Below are 22,920 nucleotides of genomic sequence, written 5' to 3'. Positions count from 1 at the left end.
AGCCAAGCAAAACAGCCTTAATACATTGAGGAGAATCATAGCCTCCCAAATAGCTTTTAGATAGAATGAAAGGAATATGCTTAAAAAGGGGAAGGGGAGAAACAAGGATTGTTGTCTAAAAAGAAAATACTTTGATCTCAGTCAACACAGATCATTTTGAAGCCAGTCTGCTGTTATCTTCGAAAATATATTTCTCCACAAATCCTGCCTCTTAAAATTGAGCAGTGACTCAGCAGAGGGGAGTGCCAATTGTGAAAAAGATGAGGACGCAGCCAGCAGTACCTCTAATGCATTCTGTTATTAGAAGTCTTTGGAAGAGTAATTTGGCGGAAGCTTTTCAACTTGCAGGTCACTGGTTTCAATTCCATCTCAGTTGATCATGAGCAAAAGCGAATGGTTGGTGGCCTATGAAAAATGCCTTGATGGTGTCACCCTAGTTCTTCCTAATAGACACTGCCAGTGCGATAGGCACCCTTTCTCTTGATTCTACCAGAAGCAGAAAGGCTGAATGGAAATGTCATTTCAAGTATTTTCTCAGCTTTTGTGCTAGAGAAATTTGAGATATGAAAAAGGCCAGCTCCTTTTCATCTTCAGCTCACAAGTAGAATTACTCTTCTGTAATATGGTTCAGAGATCTTCCTGGGATTTATTGAAATGAAACCTGAGCCATCTTACAAGTAAAATTATGTCTTACCTCATAGGGAGTTAGATTATGTAAAGGCATATTCTTAAGGAATATTTGAATGTAAAACATGTACAATTTCTTGGCGAGAATCTTACAAATCTAGGATTTATTTTTCCTTTCTTCTTGTTTGAACAAATAAATCCCCATATAGAAAGAATTTTCATTATTCTGCTAAATGCACTTCTTCTTTCAATATTTAATTTTCCATATTTTATTACTGTAATGATTTAACTGACTGTTTTCCCACCACTAAAGAAACTGTGGGATTTTTTTTCTTTCTTTTATTCTGACCATTCAAATACCGCAGATTTCCTTGGCTACTTTCATATAATTTTGTTTCCCACACGTTTTAGTTATAAATGAATAAAAAAAAACTCTCTCTAGTTACCTAGAGAAAAGCAACAAAATAGATTCTAAAGCAGAGACACAGATGTACTCAGCAATGCCACACAACATTTTGGCAGCCACAGGTCATACGTGGGATAAAATGGAATGAGCATTGCTTTGGAAATGATGAGAATTTAATCAACTGATCTTAGGCCTCATTTACTTTCTATGGGATTCACTTTCCACATCTGGATCATGAGGTTGATGTGTTTCATTATTTTTACATCTCTTTCAATACAAGCATTCTATGGACTCTTCACTTTTACCTCATCAGGATTGGAGTGAGAGGGTGTCAGTATACCAATGGGATTTGAGCAATGGGAGCTTTGCTTTGTGTCACCTCATTTAAGGGTAAAGACAGATATTGGGATTTTCCTAAATAATCACATTAAAATCTCTCCTAACCTTCAGGGCCAGCGTCTGAATTCTCATGTCAGCAACTCCTGCCACCCCCATGTAAAACCAGGAGGAGATAAATTCTATGCCCTCTAAACATCTGTAAGTAAAACAATATGTCATGCTTTGGTCTTTATGATTTTTAGAGCAAGTGGCATCACCCTGCAAGTGACTCAGATGCCCCTGAATCTGGAGCTGCAAATGGAAATCCCAACTTAACCTATCCCTTCATCTAAATGACTAAACTGAGGTACAGTAATTTCAAGAATTGCCCGTAGCCACAGAATTAAGTTGCCTGTCTCTGAATTAGAATGCCTACCATCAGCCGGTGAATCTATTTTCTCAATACAACACTGCAGCAAAAATAAATTCTGCTGGGGTAAAGGAATCCAAGACAAAATAATAGTCAGCTGCAGACTCTTTGGATGCAAGTACAAAATATTCAAGTGCATGCTTTCAATCCCTTCATTCTCTCGTAATGATTGCAGCTAATCCCTGCCCGCTAACATTAGTTCTTCAATTGTGGCAATCAATAGAATGGATTAGCTGTGAAAACCCTCCATTCATATTACCCCTGCTTTCCTTTCCAGATGGAATTTTCATTCACTGGAGTATAAGCAGATACGTGTTTCCTCTCCACTCCTGCATTCACATATCTAACCCATTAGCTTTCAAGGCTGTCACTACAGACTGAATGTTTATATAGTATATATTATATAGTATATATATATATATATATATATATATATATATATATATATATATACACTCATATACACACTAAGGAGCATACCTGTAGATTTAATAGAACTGCACCGATTCTCATGGCTTCACTGATTTCAAGGCTATACATCAGCTGTGGGAAGCGGGGAGGGCTTTGATTATTTGGAGGAAGCACTTCAATGTACACAGTGCAGATGGAGTGCCTGCAGAGAAAGAGAACAAGATGGGTAAAAACATAGACCACATTTAATAATGGACTGTGTTCTGTATTCTCTTGCTGGTTTTATAGGACAGGAACTTTTAAATTTTTATGGAAAATAATAAAATAATTCAGAATGAAAAGATGGAAAAACTAAAGCTACCCCCAGCACATATTTTTATGAAATTATCTTAATAAAGGAAAGGAAATGCCTCAAGTAGAGATTTTTCCCTACTAGATAAATAGTGTGAATTAAAAAGGAATAGCTGTACAAGTAAAGCTAATAAATTAACTTGCTTTGACTTCTGACTTTATTTTTTAATGTCTCTAATAGCAAGAAACATTTTGTAAATATCTGGTAATATGATTTGTCCTCAGGACTCTCTTCCTATTAAAACAACAGAGGGAGTATTGATTAAAATAACACACACATACACACACACACACACACACAAAAAAAAAAAACCCCAAAATATGGGCTGTGTTTTATTAGTTTTGTTGCTGACATCAGGGGCTTAATGTAAATAGATGTTGAGAGTCAGGATCGTAAAGCAATCATTGCGTAAAATAGTTGCAAACAAAACTAAATGTCTTTATATCTTCTTTAAAGAGTATATATAATATGCAAAGCTAGAAGTTAGATTTAATTAAAGCCTCATACAGACAGAATTTTTTTGAAGGATGAGAAGATATTCTATTATGATAAGGACAAAAACATTAGCATTGACATCAACTTCTTTGATATCTCTGAACTCTTTAATTTCTTTACACACAAAAGCTGAAAAAACAAGATGTTCAAGATTCATACAAAAGAAACACTGGCTAAAATGTATTAATGAGAAAGTTTGTCTTCTGTCTTGAAGAACACATCACTGCTTCCTGAGTTGTAGGCTTTGAACGTAAGAAAATCATGACTTTTTACTCAAAACTCATTTTATATCATTTCTACTAGGGAGCTTAGGATTTTCTTAAATTATCCCAAAGCTCTTTTGACTAAGCTTCAATTCAAAGACATGGTCACCAAAAATATGAAGTAGTTACTTTTTGAGAAGTTTTTTTTTTTGGTATAATTAATTTACAATTACATGAGCAACATTGTGGTTATTAGATTCCCCCCATTATCAAGTCCCCACCACATACCCCATTACCCCATTACAGTTACTGACTTTTTGACAAGTTGTTAAGAAAAATATATATCAGAGTAACTCAGATGCCTATGAATCTGGAGCTGCAAATGGAAATCTTGGCAAAACCTATTCCTTCGTCTAAATGACAAAACTGAGGCACAGCAATTACACATTAAAATTGTTTCTTGGTTTAATATGCCTAAATCTAATTGTTTCTGAAGATGTCCTCTATAGACTAGATATCTATAGAATATTAAGCACCTCTAAAAAGTTGCCATGATTTTAAAAAATTCCAGACTTAACATTTGTCACAGTGTTGTTCCAAAGTAATCTTTTTTAATTAAAATCTCTGACTTTCGTAGTCAGTTAAAACATCTGTATTTATTCTTGCCTCTGATTTCATCTTATTAAAATTTCCCAGTCAGTTGAATCAAATTGTAATTGCTTCTCTTTTCTTTTCAAATATATATGTTTTTCACAGCTGAACCTTTAAGGGTAAGATGTTTAAAGTAGCTTAAAATGCATGAGGAAATGTTATAGATTTGGGTTTTAATAGTATCATGGCTGGATGTACAAGAAAAACATGGTGGAAAGGAAAACAGTGGGAAGTTACAATACTTATTGTGCATGGCAAAGATCCTCAATTCTCATTTTGTGGGGACAAAGGAATAGTCATTCTGAAGTAGACATATTATCCTCCCAGGTGGTGATCTGGCTACAAAAGCAGTTCCCAGATATATACCCACACTGATGATATTATCCTTTATGATCCTGGCTTCTTTTAGTGTCTGTGAGTCAAGTCATTTAAATGTGACTTTTTTTATAAACCTGTTCTTTATTTTCTGCCAGCACACTTGCTATATGTAAGTCCTTTAACATTCACCCTCCACCATTTTGGTGATAACCCCAGATGAATGATGTTAAGCACAGAGTTTGTATAACCACACACTCCTGGGTTGGAATTCTGATGCTACTACCACTGTGTGGTCTTGGAAAATTATGTCTTTTGTCTTCCCCATTTTTGTCTGAAAATAATAACATCAAAGGTTAGCATACAGGTTAAATAAGATTACATAAATATGCAAGCACATGTATGCCTGTATATGTATTACAGATATGTACACATATAAAAGGCACTTATTATTATTAAAAATAAGGATTCTTATTCTCTTCCTTGGGCTGGGGTCAACAAGCTTTCATTTAATCTTATTCATTTTCCTTATCATATTTTAGATATTTTAATTGCATCCTTTTATTTTTCTAGGCTAAATACCTACAGGAATGGTACCATCCTTCCTCTCCCCAGAGTGGGGTGTGGACTAGGTTTTGGACATATTGGATCAGAATATTTTTGTGAAGAATTTAAATTTTCAAAAAAAAAGAATTTAAATTCTCTATGGATATATGTTTTCCTTACACACGCTTGATTTTGAAGACACCTATGCCAGAAACTCTAGGCAAGTACAGTGTGTAGACTCACCTGTTTTTCAGTTAGCAGCCTGGTGGATTCCTCTACAAACTGACCTAAAGCTCTCCACCATAACCATGCAGGTAAGAGACTCTCTGATTGATTAATGTTATTTGACCCAGAATACACCTGTACTCCAAATTCAAAGCTTTCTTTCAAAAAGCTAGGCTTCTCCTGCTTTCGATATTCTCTAAACCTTTGGTTCACTAGTCTGGAATACTTTATATAATCTTTAGCAAAATATGAGTCTCTTTCTACTCAAGAAATTATAGCTTTCCCTAACTTACTATATTTTATGTATTTCCTTATTCTTCCCCCTTTGACTCCTTGTTTCCCACTAGAGAGCTAAACTGTTTACATCCACAATACTACAATAAGGACCTCTAACTTGGATGAAGCTGGTGTATTTGCCACAGAGAAAGTTTTTAAGTGCAAAGCAAAAATGACCGTAGACCCCAAGGCAGAAGCCAGAGAGCAGCTGTGGTCCAACGTGGCCGTGCCCTTCACCTGTCCTTACTCCTTTGCCTCCTCTGCTTCTATCCACAATAATTCAAATGCTGGAATTGCAAATTACATTATTTTTCCCCTTGGACTTATATCTTAGAGTTGTTTGAGGAAGATCATATTTCAAGGTTTTGCATTTTTCATGTCCCAAATCCTGAAACTCCCTACAATGTGTTTAAATAAGCACCAACCTTCTAAAGGGTTATTGCCTCTTAAAATACTCCCTCCTTTTTATCCCCAATATCAGCATGTGTCAGGATTACTTCCTAAAACTGAATACCAATAGTATTAACAATAAAATAATGTTCCGTTGATGCTGTAATACATGGTAGTAATTCAATATCAGTTAAGCACATAATAAAACACGCCAGTCACTAGACAAATAATAACCTTTTTGGTGAACATTTTGTATTTACGTCTTATAGATAGCTAGTCTTCAGTGCATAAAGTTGAGCACCTGTATGATACAAATTTTACTTTTGTAATAAAGCCAGTAGATGTAGATAAATCTCCATTTCTAAAAATGAAAATCATAGAGCTCATCTCTTTCTTATTCGGTAATGGTAAAGTAGAACACAGGAGCTGATGTGCTTTCTTAGATAATTTTGTGATTTTAAAAGACCCTGGAAAACATCTGATTAAATTCTCATGTTACAAGGGTTAGAAAATCAGAAAGGTTAAGTGACTGAATCAGGGTCATATAGTTAATTAGCAACAACAGAAAAATTAAAAGGCAAGGCCCCTGAATTCAAAATCTTCCTGTCCTTTCCCTCCACATCTTTTAAGAACAAATTTGGGAAGTAAATTGGGGAATTTTTACTTAAATGATGTGTGGGTGTTTGTATGTGGGCATAAAACATCAGTTTATAAAAAAGGATGTTATCTTATAGGAAATGATAAATTACTTCAAGTCTTGAGCTTAGGGTAGGATATCACAATTAATTTTAATCATTTATATCATGAATGAAACATCTTCCATATCATCTTTTTTGTAAGCCCAAAGTAAATTACAAACAAAGAGGTTGGGAAGATATATACTTAAGTGACTTTAGCTTAAAAAAATGCTATAATTTAAAAAAGATAAAAAGTCAATTATTTCTGATATACCAATAATAGTCAGTAATAATGAGATGATGTTAATAGAATTTAGAGGATTGTACACTCTGTATGGTAATTTTATACTAAATGTGTCAACAGATGCTATAAAGTATCTATTTCTAATTCTACATTTCTACCTTGTTTCTAAGATGAAAGTTACAAATGTTTATATTGCTTTTCCTAGTAGACTTAAAACAGAGAAATTACCTTCTATTTCCTTTGTCTTCCATCAACATTGTGCTAGAAAAGCTATATTTACAGTTCAATGTTCAGAGGCTCTGTTTTACTGTTTTGGAGGTATATATAGGAATCTGTAAGCACCGATTTCTGATATAAAACCAACATAGGAGGTCAGAGAGGCTTCTCAGGGGAAGTTACAAGAACAGAATGTTAAGATGCAGAATGTACTTAGGCATAAAAACCATATGGTATTTCAGCCAGGGGAAACACACGTACAAATTCACAGAGTAATAAGTAAGAAAACCAAACTTTTAGTACCACTAAAGAGAAGGGTATAAATAGGGCAGTAGTAGGAGTTAAAACTATGGACATGGGCAAAGTCCAGATCATTCAGGAACACATGTTCTGTATTTGCTGATTTAAACTTCATCTTGACAACACTGGGGATTAATTTCTAGTTTTTAAGCAAGTTAGTGATATGCTCAAATGTATCAAGTAATACACAGTTCCCACTATGCACCATGTTTTGTCATGACCCTGTGTCTTTGCTTTGATTGTTGCCTGTACTTGGATAGCTCATTGTCACACCTGCCAAAGTTAGACTGCCTTTGTAATTATCTACTACTGCATGTCCAGATTTGCCTGTACTTACATATGAATGGTTTGAGGGCAGAGATATCACCTTACTTGTCTTTTTCTCTAGTGCATCACCAAGGAACGGAGAATTGGGGAATCTCAGTAAATTTTTGTTAAAATGAATACTTCCATAATTTTTTATTAATGTGAAATATATCATATAAAATGACTGAAAACATATATTCACAATGGAAGAATAATTGTATTTGAGAATGGATTATTTAATCTTGAGTTAGATAAAGCCTTGGATTCCATGAGAAAAGAAAAAAGGTGGGGGATCAAAAAAAGCGTGCCATGCCATGCATCACTCATTTTATCATAATTTTGTTAAAAGATATTTGGGGTCAAGGCTGTCTTTCATTCTCCATGTCTTCATAACTACCTATTAATAGTAGTTTATTTATATTAAGATTAAATAAGTATTCATTTAATTTAATTCAACTAAATAAGTATAAGGAGATCTACATATACCAATAGAGTAAATGTTACTTCAAATGTCTTAGTATTTTTTTTAAATCTTTTGGTTTTTATCTGTCTTCTTATGCTTATCAAAGACTAAAAAAACAAAACAGAAAAAAAAATACAGACATTACTCCTCTTATTCCCTGAATCTTTAGCTAGTTTATTCAATTAGAATAACAAATACAAAAGTAGTTAACTCATATGGGCCTTACATTTTTGGATTAAGGTTACCAATCTGAAAGGAATAAAGTAGGAAATTGCCACTCTTTTTGATGTTATTATTTAATTGAGTTTACATGCCATTGTTACTGGCTGGGTCAATTGTTAAATACATCACAGTCTATACTTTTATGTTCATAATTTTCAAACAGCATCTTTCTTCCAAAGGAAATACTGCTTGTAAATCCTCACGACTTCAGTTCATTCATCAAATCAATTTGAAGGACTAATTACCCTCTAGAAAATAGCAAATGTCACTATCCTACAGGGAACATGACATTATCCCATCAGGTAGAGTGGATATTTACAGATTTCATTCTCCTCATATTCCACTTGATATTTGGCCAATCATTATAAGGTGATTTTTTAGTGCCCAAACAATTGTCTATAAGGAAAACAATGAGATTAGGTCAACTAAAGGCTTAGTGTCACTGAAGACTTGTATATTCTCATTTTGAAGATGGCACTTTATTTCTTGGAGTGGAATACAATTTTACTTGAGTTAAATTCTATTATTGTACTAATTATTGTAGGTGAGAGCTTATCTAGGCAAATCAGTAACATGACTTGCAAATAGGAACTGATAAACAGATTATAAAATCTCATTCATTAAATTATAAAGTAGTTAAAAACATTTCGTTGTAATATGTATGTACGTACAGATTAGATGAGATATAAATAGATAGCACTATCCTCAATGAAAAAAAGTAATAAAATAAATTGATGACTATTAATAGGGTTTAATAAAAGTTTAAATGATAAAAACAAAAGGTGCCTTTATCCTTAAAATTAGCATTATTAGTTCTGCTATTAAGCAAATGTAGTATATTTTTCTCCAGAACAGTAACTACACAAAGTTATAGATATGGAATAGAATAGAGGAGAAAGTTTTAGAATCCCACAGTCCTAGTTCAAGTTATGGTTCTACCCCTTGTAGAGTCTACTCCTTGTAAGTGCAAGTGTAGTCAAGGCAGGATTTAGACAAGTCAGTTATCTGCTTTAAGCCTCAGGTGTCTGGCCTGCAAAAATAAGTATAGTAATGCAGAAGTCATAATGTTGTTTTCAAGTTTAGAAATTATGTATACAAAGCCACTTGCATGGTGTCTGACCCTAGTGCATGCTAGTTAAATAGTATCCATCATCTTTAATTCCTCTTCAGAATAACCCAGTATAAATGAAGCTATTATTTAAATTCATTCCAACTTTGACCCTTATTTAAGTTTCTGTACCTACTCAGTATATAAAAATATTCTGTATCTTTCTTCATAAGCAAGAACCCTTAACTGTTTTCTTCTTCAGGCATATATATCTATTTGCTTTTTGGATATAAGGACTATGGCCAAATCCAACTGAATGTGTCCAAAATTGAACTCATCCCCTTCTCCCAAACCTTGCATGCTATTTTGACATCACCACCACCCAGTTACCTTAGACAAAAACCTGAGAGATTTTTTTTTTAACAATTCATTTCTCCATTTTTCCTAGCATGTTCAATTCAAATCATTAGCAATAATATTTTCCCCGGAGTCTACCTGACATTCTACCTAAGTTTTCTACCTATAGTTTTGCACCCTTAATTACGTCTTCCACTGGGACATCAGAAACTAGTGTCCAGAAACTAAAACCATATTACTTGACTTTCTAAGTCCCTCCAAGAATTCTTTGCATTGACTGGATAAGTTCAAGCTTCTTAAAAAACTAGTTAAATTTTCCATGATCTAGCCTTAACTCTCTTTTCCCTCTTTGAATTACGGGTTACATACTAGTAACACTGACTAGACTGATAATTATCTGTAAACACCAAAGTATTTCATAAACATCACGCTGTGTAAATAATGTGACACACATTTTTCATCTGGTCAACCTCTACTTATTCTCCTAAACTCATCTGTTTAGAACTTCTAAGTACTCCTTCATTATGACACGTGTCCTTCAATACCCCAGAAATCTGGAGATTTACCTCAATCTCAAACTTCAAGCTAAACTGAATTTATAGTTATTCTTTCTGAACTAAACTGAATTTATAGTTATTCTTTCTGAACTTTACTGTATTTTTTAATTTTTGCCTGCCAACAGTGTTACTTTATCTTTGTATTTCCAGAGCATAGAAAATGTCAGTTACATAATAAATGGTTTGTTGGGCTGCATAGAAAATCTTGTAGTCACAGACACTTGATGTTTGAGTTTTGTATTATACTGTTCTATATTCTAATTCATTAATTTGAAGAAAGAAAGTTTATTAAGAACTTAGGGGAAAAAAGATGTTTGTTGAGAACCTGAAGCATTCCAGGAATTGTTTGGCTTCTGAAGACTTTAGAAACAACCAAACCACATGATTCTTGCCCTTAAGAATTAAACTCTGAAAGGGAGGGGGGAGCAGACAGTAAGATTAGTACTCTAAATGATAATACATAATAGCATATCCTGTGGTGATAAGTGCAGTGAATAATACATTGACAGGACAAGGGTATGAAACTACTGAGTGGCTATTGCAATTGGCAATTGGTTGTCAAAAAAGACTTCGCAAAGAAAGTGATAACTGAGTCATGACATGAGGCCATAGAGAAATCTGAGGGAGGAGCCATACAGGCTGAGAGATCGAAGTCAAGTTCAAAGGTTTGAACAGAGCTGTGAGCATCAGGGACCCAGAGAAGAGAAGTGTGATGACTGGCATGGGCCCAAGAGACAAGGTTGAGCAGATGATGTAAGTATGACGAGGTAACACAAGGCCGTGTCCTGCGGCTGGTGGCAGCTGGCAGACTGCTGGGCTCTACTAGACTTTTATTTATTTATTATTTTTAGTGAGGAAAAAAGTTTGTTATGATTTGGTGAAAGTTCACAAATACGCTTAGATGTTATACAAAAAAGCTTAGATGTCATTGGCATAAAGTCCAAAAACAAATGGTTCCAAAGAAGTTAAGTGTGTTGTCTCCTCATTTGCATGATAATAGATATTCCTTGTATTTTTCAATACTCTTTCCTTTTCCTTATGAGTTATGAGAGTTTTGCAGCTCTTTTAGAATATTTCTCAGTTAATACCTATTAAAATATAATTAATATTGGGTATTTTTGCCTTAAAAAGGCTGAAGGAAATATCTACAAGTTGTTCTAAGTATTTACATACTTCATTTTAATGATTTTTCCTTTTACTTTGAGTCAGATAGGAAGCCACGGGAGATCTTGACCAAAGAGACGTTTATTCTACATCACTAGAACCAATCAAGCTATTATACTGAGAAGAGACTGAGGTCTAATCAGAAAGGTTTTCAATACTCCAGACTATAGAGAACAGTAGCTTGGATTGGGTGTTAATTACCAGAGGGGAAAATTGTTGGTTCTTGAATACGTTTTTAGAATAGAGCTTAAAGGAGTTGTTCAAGATTATTTTTTGAAGTCTGAGAGAAGGAGAGGCATTGAAGATGGCTCCAAGTTTCTTTGGGCAGAGTGACTGCAAGATTGGAGACGACTTAAACCACATATTGTATATGGAAGCTACCAAGAATTTTGACAAAAGTACTGTTAATGGAAATGTCATACAGTCAGAAACCAAATTCTTCCACGGCAACCTGCAGGTCTGTAAATATATGTAAATGACAGTGAGAGATGAGGTTAGAGAGAAGAGGAGATAATGGGGGAGGGAGTTGTCATGTGTAGATGACAATAGCAAGGAGGTGTAGTAGATGGCATGCTCTTGTGATACAATATTCAAAGGGAAGATATTAAGGAAAAGGAGGAAGGATACTGTAGAAATATTAGTGAGGAACTAGGGGTCACCTACCATATCTCCATGATAAATGATAAGAGCAATGTGGAGAGAAAAATCCCCTATCTGGGTGTGCTGTAGGGAAAAGGGCTTTGTTTTTGTTCTGGGAGATGGATAAAAGGAGGGAAACGATCCACTCATAATGGTTTTATTACAACTCTATCAAACTTCCTCCCCCTGGTATAGTTTTGGGTAGTAGCTCTTTGAGAACTTTATTCCCTCTATAAGTTTGATCTCTTAAAATTTCTTAATATTTGGGATCAATTTTGGTAAATTATAACTTCTCAGAAAATCATCCATTTCATTCATGTTTCCAAATTTTGCCTATATTAAAGCAAGATTGTCTCTTATGATTCTTTTAATTTCTTCTCTTTCTGTATTATTTCCCTCCTAGAATTTATTACATAATGTTGCACTTTCTCCCTTTTTGATTTAACTGGTAGCTTATCCATTTAATCATACTTTTATTTATTTTTTTCAGAGAACTAAATTTGGATTATTTATTTGTTTATAAATCATTGATACTTGCTGTTACATGTTAATTTTTTGTGTTTGTGTTTTTTGTTTTTATTTTGAGGTATCACAACAACTATTTAAAATCTTCATAAACTTTTTTCAAAAAAAAGACACACGCTAATTTCAATAAATAAAATAACAAACATAATCTAGCAGTTTATTTCAAGATTAAAACATCATGGCCTAGTGGGATGCATACTAGGAATATCAAATAAATTTATTTGGTAACTATTTTAAGATCAATAATCATACCATTAGCTCAAGAAGAAAAGCCATTACTTTCATCATAGATGATGTATATTTATTCCACCTGATTAACAACCATTCTTATTTTAAAAGCAGATAAAATAGGAATAAACACTTTCTTAACATAATAAAATATTTTCTTAAAACCGTAAGCTGATATAATGGGGGAACCTAGGAGGCATTCCCACTCAAGTTAAAAACAAAATAAGCATTTTTCTCGGCAGGACTACCAAATGGAATTAAAGAAAGAAAATGGAAAGAAAGGGTATATAAAATTATCACAATTTAAAATATATATTCCTGGATAATATAGGATAATCAACTAGAAAACTACAAAAAACCCAAGAGAATTAAATAAGAAAGTGAGTTAAAAATTAATATAAAGAGATTAAAGGTTTTATATGTATAAACATTAAGCAAATAGAAAGAGAAGGAAAAAAAAGTATATTTACAATAACAACAAGAGGTACAGAAACAGACCAACAAAGACTTGCATAAAGAAAACATTTTAAAACTAGAAGCAACTAAAGGATGCAGAAGAAAAGACAGAAAGTTCTTGGACAGTAAGTTCCAATATAAAAAACACACAATTTAACCCGAAATAATTAATTTATAAACTTTATGTGTTCATAAGAAAACACAGTTTAAAAACTACAGAACTACCTTATATAAAGTCAAAGAAAAAAAAGTAACAGAAAGAGTACTGGGAAATTTTTCAGGGAAAAACGGCATTGAGGTAAGTTAGCACCACTCTATTACAAAGAATAGTTTAAAACCTTAAAAATTGTATGATAATAGTTCATGAAAAGATAGGGGAACTAGTGGAATATGGAGAAAATCTAGAATCAAATTCAAACACTTAAGAAAATGTATGATGTATTAAATGTAACATCTCATATTAGTGTGAAAAAAATGAACTGTTCAAAATATTGTGTGGGGAAATTGGCATAGTTGCTTGCAAAATAAAAGTGCTGGATCAATACCTCCTACTGTACACCACAATAAATCCCAAATGCAAAACAGGAGCCATGAAAAGGAGTCTTTAAACATAGATTATGAATCCACAAAACCACTAGTAGAAAACAGAATAATTGTCCTGGGATTAACATATCAATGGAAAAGACGGGCAGAAGTTATTAACACAAAATTTACATAAAAAGTGATAGAGTTGGCTCCTAAACATAAGAAATATACTCAAAGTCATAAGTAAGAGCATAAAAGATAGTTGTAATTTTTTACCTGTAAAATTGGCAAAAACCCAAATGTTTGATATAATACACAGCATGGGTAACTGTAGAATTATCCATTCTCAAACTTGGCAGTTGGACTTGTAAATTATTATAAACCCCATAGAATACAATTTGGTAGTTACCTGCAAAATTTACAATGCATATACCTTTTAGTCTCATTTCTGAGAATTTACTCTACTGTATTGATATACTTGCACACATTCCAAATGGTGCATGCTCAGTGTTCTTTATTTCTTCAGTGTCAGTAAAAGAGATACTGAAATTTGCCAAGTCCATTGATAGTGAATTTTAATGTGAAAAAATCTTCTGTAGCTGTGAAAAAGGTTTTGAGGGAATTATCCAGTATTCATAAGGAAATTCATAAGAACCCTAGGATATATTATAAGGGGGAAATGTATTAATATTCATTCATATATTCTTGAAATGCATTCTGACTATCTAGAAATAAGCAAGAAATTAATAAAAGGAATATCTCAGATGGGGGACCATATAAATGTAGTTGTAATATTGGGAAATCTTTTGCTTTTCAGTCCCTTACACTCTATTATATATTTGAATACTTACATATAGAATATATGTAGATATAGTCCATACATGATAAATTCTGTAATAAATTCTAAAACTTTACATAGATAGAATACATATATTTGCATATGTGTGTGTGTGTGTATTTTAATTACTCAAAAGTGAGAGGTGGCTTCAAAACCCTGAAACATTACATGTCACTACTATGTCTGTGACCTTTCAAGATCAGCAACCTTGCTTTTTAGTAATAAATTGAACACATGCCTCTGATGTTTGCCAGTTTCCTCCCAGAACAGAGACATACATCCTTCACATCTGTGAAATCATAGTTAATTATTTTGTGGTCTTATCTTCTCTTTATTGTCCTTTTCTCACAATTTAACCAAATACGAATATGCAGTTCCTGAGAATCTGGTCTTTCTGATTTTTCTGATCTAATTTAGATGTTTATAGGATAAAAGGATACTTGCTGTGCTTCTTGAATTTAATTATGGGGTTAAACAGGAGCGATGAAAAGACTGCATTGGTTCTAATATAAATTACCTTCTCTCTGCAGGAGGAGCATTATCTGATGCTTGGACTGTGAGCGCGTAAGTCCTCCCGGCTATCAATTCCACCCCCGGAGCGATGGCGATAAGCCCTGTTGTGTTATTGATGATGAAGTCTCCCTGAGCCCCAACCAGGATTTCATAGGTGATCTCCCCATTTGACCCTTCATCCGCGTCGACTGCAGTGAGCTGAAATTGAAAATCACAGCATAAATCCTCTTGGGACTCCACTTTTCACCATTGTGTCATTTTTTTCCCCCAACAAAAGCAGCTTGCTCTCAAAGACAAAAAATAAGGAAAGAAGATTCCTGTGGTATACACACTCTTGTTTTCTTGAATCAAGGCCTCTGTGTTCTGTTAAGATACCAAGTAATCACAGCAGGATTTTCTTTTCTTTTCTTGTGAGGGTGACAAAAGTATTTGGATCTTGAAGACTGCCTTTATTTCAATTTACTAAATAAAAGAAGAGGAAAGCCCTAACAGCAAATCTAATATCCTTATAGGAAGTTTAATTTTTTTTCTCCACCTCACCTTCTGTTCTTGACACATAAACCCATACCGTTGTAGACGAAGGCCTGGAAAATATAAAATAGATGAGCTCTGCCTTTTCTACTCCCTTCTTACTTTTGCTCTCATTTTTTTCCATTTGTAATGTTTTCCTTTCTGTCTCCCAGAGACTCCTTTGGCCTCAAGTCCTTTTTATTTACACTTGGCTTTAGAAAGATCTTTATAATCTTGTTCACATAGCCTTATAAAGGACCAACAAGGCCTAGAGTATTACCTTCTCAAAGTCAAATAAATTCATCTCTAATTATAAAATGTCTAATTAGAAAGTTAGAATATCCAGCCCAAGAAATATCTGAGGAAAGGGATTCAATTCTGAGATCCTGAAATCATACCACGTAAGCTTCTGTAAGGCTAGTATGTTCATGTCTATAATCATTTTGGCAACTAGTATATAATAGTTAAAACCTGTATTTGTGTCATTGTGTGTGAAAAGAGAATGAGCCATTATTAATTTAATAAAGCAAAATTAAGGTAATAATTATTTAATATGTTAAGTAAGACCCTTTGGCTTTCAGATAAATATACATTTACTTAGGGGGGAAGCAAGGGAAAAAACAGATTTTCAGTGGCAAATCTTACAATATCTATTTTACAAACATCCACAGTATTTTCTGTGTTCATTATACCAAAAGCGATAGATGAAGAAAAGAAAGGTGGCCTCAGTTTATACAAAAGGGGAAACTGCTAAGTAGAGAAACACATATGATTATAATAAATAAACCTGTAGAAAAAAATTTCATATTTACTGATATATTCTTATATATTTCTAACCCCTGAGTTTTACTTCTCTAAAGTAATAATTCTTTAGCATTCATAGACTCCTTAGGTAGCTACTGGACACACTGGTGTAGCTCTTTAGGTAAAATGTGAGTGTACACATTTACCTTGAAACTTGAATTCAGTTTCAGGCATACTGTGTCAATGGCCCATTCAAACGTTCATTTTACCATCCTGATGAAGTGTAAACAAAGTACTTTACACACCCCATCATGCTTCTACTGTGCATATTCTGATTCTACTTTTATTATCCACAGCATTTAGATGATCATGTGCATGGAGATAGTAGCAACAAAAATAGTTGAGAAGAAAAACCCAGAAATTTGATAGACTGGCATAAATTCAGCTAAGTCTGAGCCTGGGTATTTGGGAGTGGACAGATGTGGCTGCCAGAAGGAGAAACATTTCATAAAATGATTCTGGGACTTATCTGAAAATGACAGACATAATCCTAAAGGCAAAAGAGAAGGCAACTATTGCAGAAACAGACCAAATAAATTATGTATATTTATGGAGAATTATTCAAGCCAGACAAACTTATTCTTTGGTGTATGGGTAAAATTAGAAAATGAGCGGACGTGGGTAGCAGAGGAGATATCAATTTTGATTATAGTAAATCACTTAATACAATGTCTCTGGAAATCTTAATTAAAATTTAGTTCAAATTGGATTCAATATTAACATTCTTCCTGGGACTTAAATTGGCTCAAGGAATTTAATGATAAATGGCATTGAATCAAGTTTAAAAGTGTTGAGGAGCGTGCTTCAGGGATATAGGTATTATGGCTGGTCTTATTTAACATTTTCATAAATGATGTTGGAAGGGAGATAAGCTGGATGATAATTAAATTGAAGAAGGCACCCATCTGGGAGGTGCTGTAAATACCAAACACTATTACACAGCACAGGGATAGAAACATCCATGAAAAAGTAAAGCCAGCCAACTACAGGTAAGATAATATACTCAGGGAGCACAGTTAGTGCCATGGAAACCTTTAGTACATAGGAAGTTTAACAAATAAGCTCAAAATGAATTCTCCACTTAGGTTACTTAAGTAGCTTTGTATTATTTTTCTGTGTTTTAGTATGGAATAACAAAATGGTTAAACAAACAACACAATGGAGTACCCACACATACAAACAAAAATATTTTGAAGTTACTGATGGTTCAAGCTTAGAAAAACGGGCTGAGACAATGACTCTGAACAGCCAGAAAATAGGTAATGTCTCCTGTGAAAGACCCTGAGACTAAACTTTGGTGGGGATTTAATTCAATTGCAATTCAATGACCTTGTGGTCAGCGGTGTTTGAGATAGAGGTAATATAGTTCCTACTTTAGAAGGGAAATCTACATCCTAAATAAAGAGAGAATGCAGGAGGGGTTGATTTTCATAGAGAAACCAAAATGGTGCTTATATGTTATCAGATGAAAGAAAAATAAAATGGATACTTTTTAATTCTTTTACTTAAATGTTATGGAATCTAAATGGTAAGAAACACTGTTATTGATATATTTCTTTTGTGTCATGTACTACAGTCCTTTTCAGGAAGTTTAATCTTATCCTCCCACAATTCCTTCCTCTCAGTTCCTTCAGACATACATATTTCAGATATCCTCAGCCACGTCTCATTCCCACAACATCAATCAACAAATAAAAATTTGGATTTGCTCCTGTGACTCCCTTTCTAGTTCTGGCTGCAGTGTATTTCTCTCTTCAATCTCTCTTGTGTCTAAAAAATTGAGAAACTTGGCTTTATTTAAAAGGTAAGAGGTAAAGAATATTGGATCATAACCTGAACAATGACAAAAAAAATCAAACTGGAGTCTCAAAAATGAAGCATAATAGAATAAAAGACATAATTGATAAAGAATAATCATCAGACCTAAACTATAATACAAAGCATGAACATAGTATTAGTATATGAAGAATTAAGTTTTCACTAGAAATGAATTATGGTTAAATTGATAATGAATAAGTATGCTGACTACTTGACAATTTTTGCCTCCTGGGCATCCTGGGCCTTCATTTCTAGTAAGAGTCCCTCATTTTCCTTTGAAAATTTTCCATTTTTATATTCATCCCCTTCATAGTCCATGTTTGCATGGGGTTGGCACAGCTCCAGCAATAAGAATAAGATTCAGGTTTGGACACTATGTGGTTCAAGAAGTATAGTCAGGGTGATTCCTAGAACTACTAGAAAGAGTGGCTCTTATTTCCTCTAGAGTTAGACTGGCAAATTTATATTTGACTTTTTTTGGCTGATCTTCATGTCTACATTGGATCAGCTTAAGACTGAGGCCCAGGAAGTAGACAATACCAGGAAGGAGAAAATATCATTGATGACCCTCTTTCCAATTATGCCTAACAAATATGTCATGGTACTTTGACATACAAACCAAAAATATATTTTTTTAAAAAAAGAGGTACTTTAAGTTGAAATTATGTCACTTGAAACCATTAGAATCATTAAGTATAGAAAAAGTCTCCAATTTTTCTTCTTTGCTTGCTTTATCATTATTTATTCTTCTAAGATTATTGTACTTTGAGATTTTCACATGTGGTACCATGTGTTCATTAATACATCAAACTATCTTTGATTCAATGCATGATTATTCACTGCAATGACTGCGGACCATGCTATAGAAATGGGAGTCAACCTTCATGTTTAACTGTTTAACAAGTAACTGTATATACATACACACACACACATATATGTGTATATATATGTACATGTACATATATATACACACACACTGATAAATAACCAGAAGCATGTATGCATTTCTTCATAATAATGGTTGAACTTTTAAACAAAACAATTATCTAAATTTTGAAATTAAGCACTTATAAAAATATGTAATTTGTAACATCTTCTTTAATGTCTTTATTATTTAGGTTAACCATTCAAACTAAGAAGGCAGGAAATAATACAGCTCCCTGTGTAAAATTTTGCTGTATGTATTATAAGATAAGGTCATGAATGTTCAGGTTTAGTTCTTTTCAAAATGAAGTTCAGTTTGCAAAGTGAACTCTGGATTGATGGCTTGCTAAAACATAAATCTGAATTTAGAAGAGCTTGGAAAATATGGTATCTTTTCCACCAGAAGAGTTATAGAATTATAGAAGTAAGCCAACTGAGATCACATGCTTGTAATCATAGTAACAGAGTTAATTTCTAAATTAAATTTAGGAAAATAATAATCTATAGAAAAACATTGATTTCAAAGTAATTAATGAAAACCTACAATAGTCTCAGGCACTGACCTAGGAGCATGTGTGAGTTAAACTTAGTAAATAAAAATTGGGTCCTGCATTTGTTCTGTTTTGATTTTTTGGATTTACTGTCATATGAGGAATATTATTAATAATAACAAATAAATCTATACTGACATGTTGTGACAAGTACTATTAAAAATGAACATAAAAAACAATGAGTGGGTTACAGGTAGAAACATCATCAAAATACTTCGTAAAGATTACATTTAAGCTAGGATCCGAAACATAAGAACGTAATTGAGAACACGGATTAAGAAAAGTTCACAGAAAAGGGAAGGGCATGTGTGAGGCCCCTGAGATAAAGGGAATGGATAAAGCTCTCAGGGAAGCTGAATGTGATGAGCCAGAGAAAGAAAAATGTTGATGGTGCAGAGACAAATAGAAAGGAGATGATGAAGGGTTTTATGGGCTGTCATAAAGAGTTTGAGAACACTGAGTGAAACAACTAAATGATGAAAGGATTTACTTACATTTGATATATAGTTTATAGCATATAGTTTAATATATAGTTTTCTGCCTGTTTAGTCTTTTTATTTTTTGTTTCAGGGCAGGAGAAGCTGGGGAGAGTACATGATTTTAGATAAGAAGATTACAAGAGAATGACAGTGATTAATGGTTCTTATTTTATAATAAAAATTATAACACAATTGTGTTGGTTTCCAAAAAATGGACTGAAACACCTCACAACTGATTTATGTAGCAAAACATTTGAAGAAATAAAAGTTTTGATCAACAGCATAAATACCAATCACACAATAAAGAATAAAACCATTGCCAAAGTACACAGGCTACATCTATACCATATAGCCTTCTGCTGTTACGGGAAGGGATTTTCTAAATGTAGAGACATAAATTTGGCACTTTTAATGATAAGAAGTATCTGTTCTGGAAACCTTATCATCTAAATACTCATTTCAATTTAATGCTTTTTATTACTGAGGGAGATATTTCTTTGTATTCCAACTTTCAATGAATTTCACCCAGAAAGCATAAAGGGTGAGTGATGGTGCTGTGGTGAGGATTCCCTTAAGAAATATTCATTGAGGAGACACTCTGCTTTCCCAGAATCTCAAATAGTGTCTGAGGCTTGGTTTAATTTAATTTTCAGCTAAAATAGAAAACAGATTACATTGTGTTTCTAGACATTCACTTCTGTTTCCTAGAATGTCATGTTGATTCCTTTCATTTTGTATTTTGTATTTAATAAGGTAAATGTGATCTGTTTCTTTTTTGATCTATTTGTGAAAAGCCTGTAAGAGTGTAAGAAACATAGTTCTTGAAGACTTCTATAATTGGTTACAGAATTACTTTTACATTAAAAAATTGTGATATTCCAATTTCCTTCAGATAGTATTTTCTTTGATTATTTTAATTCAGTGGAGTAAGATTTCAGTACACTAACACATCTATTGTCTCATAATTTTTATTAGACACAGGGATTGATGTCTAATATGAAATTTGGGGTCTTATAAAATGAATATATATGCACAGTAGTGATGGAAAGCCATATGAAATTTTCCTTTTATAAAATTAAACTATTATCTATGATTTGTAATTGATTTATGGAAGTATTTGTTTAAATTATTTCAGTTTAAAAAAAAAGGAATTCCCTTTCTATTAATTCAGTGTCTTTATTTAATTCATTTTCTTCCCTCCACAACATCATATCCTTATTTTCAAAATTCTGTCCTTTCCTTTATAGTATATATCTTGTCCCATCACTACCACATGACTGAATTGCTCTATTAAAATGGAAAATAGGGGTAACTAGGAAACAGGACTTCTGCCTTTGGCAGTATCAGGAGATCAGATGATTATTTTTCTAAAAAGCAAAAATATAAGCAAAATTGTCCAAAACACAAGTTAGGACTCTAAAAATATACTTAAGTGGACAAATTGAGAGGAATTATTCATAAAGTATTGCAACTTTAGCTACGAGAACCGGGAGTCACTGACCCTATTGTTTGGGTGTTACTCTCCTCCCACCTCCACTCTAAAACTCCAAATATGGTTGGCTTATAAGAGTAGGAGGACCACGAAAAGGATCAGATGTCCTTTAAGAGAAGACAGGATGAATTTGGCTAGAGTTACTAAAAGAAGCAAGCACATTGGGACTTGAATGAGGAATGATCTCAGTTCTGCCAATACAGAACTGAGTTGTGTCCCAGTTGGGGTAACCTGTGAACAAGCCAGAAATTTAACAGAAAGAACCAGAAAGTGAGAGTGTATAGAAGGGCTGGATAAGTTTCTGCACATCTCTGAAACTATTCACATGTATAGAGTAGACATGAAAAGACCTAGGGAAATATGAATGCCGAAAGGATGTCCTGAGAAGTGCCTGAAATTTTAGTGCCGTCCCAACCCTAATTCAGATCAATTGGCAAAGCATGGAAAATTTACAGGCTTGTGCAAATCACTGGCTGACATTAAGTTATCCAGAAAGAGGAATAATTCATAAAAAAACAACTAAAAATAAGAAATAAGAACCAAAGTAAAAAGTGTACAGAGACACTAGGGACTGCATACTGAAGGGAAACAAGATTCAGCAGATGAAATCCACATATGTTATTTAAAAAAGGAATCAAGGTCAGGTCAACTCAATATACAGAGGTACTATAATATACAGTTAAAACAAACAATAATTTTAAAAAAGCCAAAAACAAAATCTAGAGATTGTTAAAAACAATGCTATTCTGATACTTGTTAAAATGGTAAGAAAGACATTCAAAACCTTTGTGATAGGTGTCAAGACGGTCACAACAGGGGAGAGAGTTAGGGCTCAACTCAACTCCAAGTACAGGTAAGACAGATGAAAATTATAATCAGCAAGTAGAGTGCGGAGGTCAGTGGATGAAAGGTGTTTAAGGGAAGACATCAAGGGTAGAGGGATTCTTGTTAAACTGTCATAACAGGATTCTTGCTGAAAGCAAGCCACAGTGATCAGATGTCAAGGTGGGGTGATGAGGATTTTCATCAGATATTAAAGATGGAGGATTCTCTATAAAATGACTTGGCAGGATTGTTGCTAAAACTAGCGTAATCAGGACAAAGACAAGGACCAAGGAAGAAGACTAACTAAAAATAGGCCTCAGAGGAGCCTGCAAAGTTTGTGCCAAGAGTTAAATGAAAAGAGAGTTTCTTGGCAAAGAGAGTTTATATATAAACTTGGCATATAAAAGACATATCACAGTCAAATTGCTGAAAGACAAATAAAATATCTTAAAAGTAGCAAGAATAAAAAATCATTTCATAAAAGGAAACAATGTATCACTCATGGCTTATTTCTTATTATAAACAATAGAGCCTATAAGACATAGGCATGACATATTCAAAGTGCTGGGCTAAAAACAATAACTACCTGTCAAT

General features: G+C 33.5%; 1 protein-coding gene across 4 annotated transcripts in view; it reads right to left on the bottom strand.

Moving 5' to 3' along the window:
- The window catches only part of PCDH15 (protocadherin related 15), a 1,663,341-nt gene that overhangs the window by 291,817 nt on the left and 1,348,604 nt on the right, over positions 1 to 22,920 (bottom strand). For all 4 annotated transcript variants that reach the window (XM_073241042.1, XM_073241040.1, XM_073241039.1 and 1 more), the window contains 2 exons: positions 14,928 to 15,121; positions 2,262 to 2,394 (listed from right to left, as the gene is read on the bottom strand). In XM_073241042.1, coding sequence (XP_073097143.1) covers positions 2,262 to 2,394; positions 14,928 to 15,121 — 327 coding nt within the window. The remainder of the gene's footprint in view (positions 1 to 2,261; positions 2,395 to 14,927; positions 15,122 to 22,920) is intronic.

Source organism: Manis javanica, chromosome 7 (assembly GCF_040802235.1).
Source record: "Manis javanica isolate MJ-LG chromosome 7, MJ_LKY, whole genome shotgun sequence".
NCBI lineage: Eukaryota > Metazoa > Chordata > Mammalia > Pholidota > Manidae > Manis > Manis javanica.
Note: the sequence above shows the minus strand (reverse complement) of the source record. Positions and strands in the feature narration are given on the sequence as shown.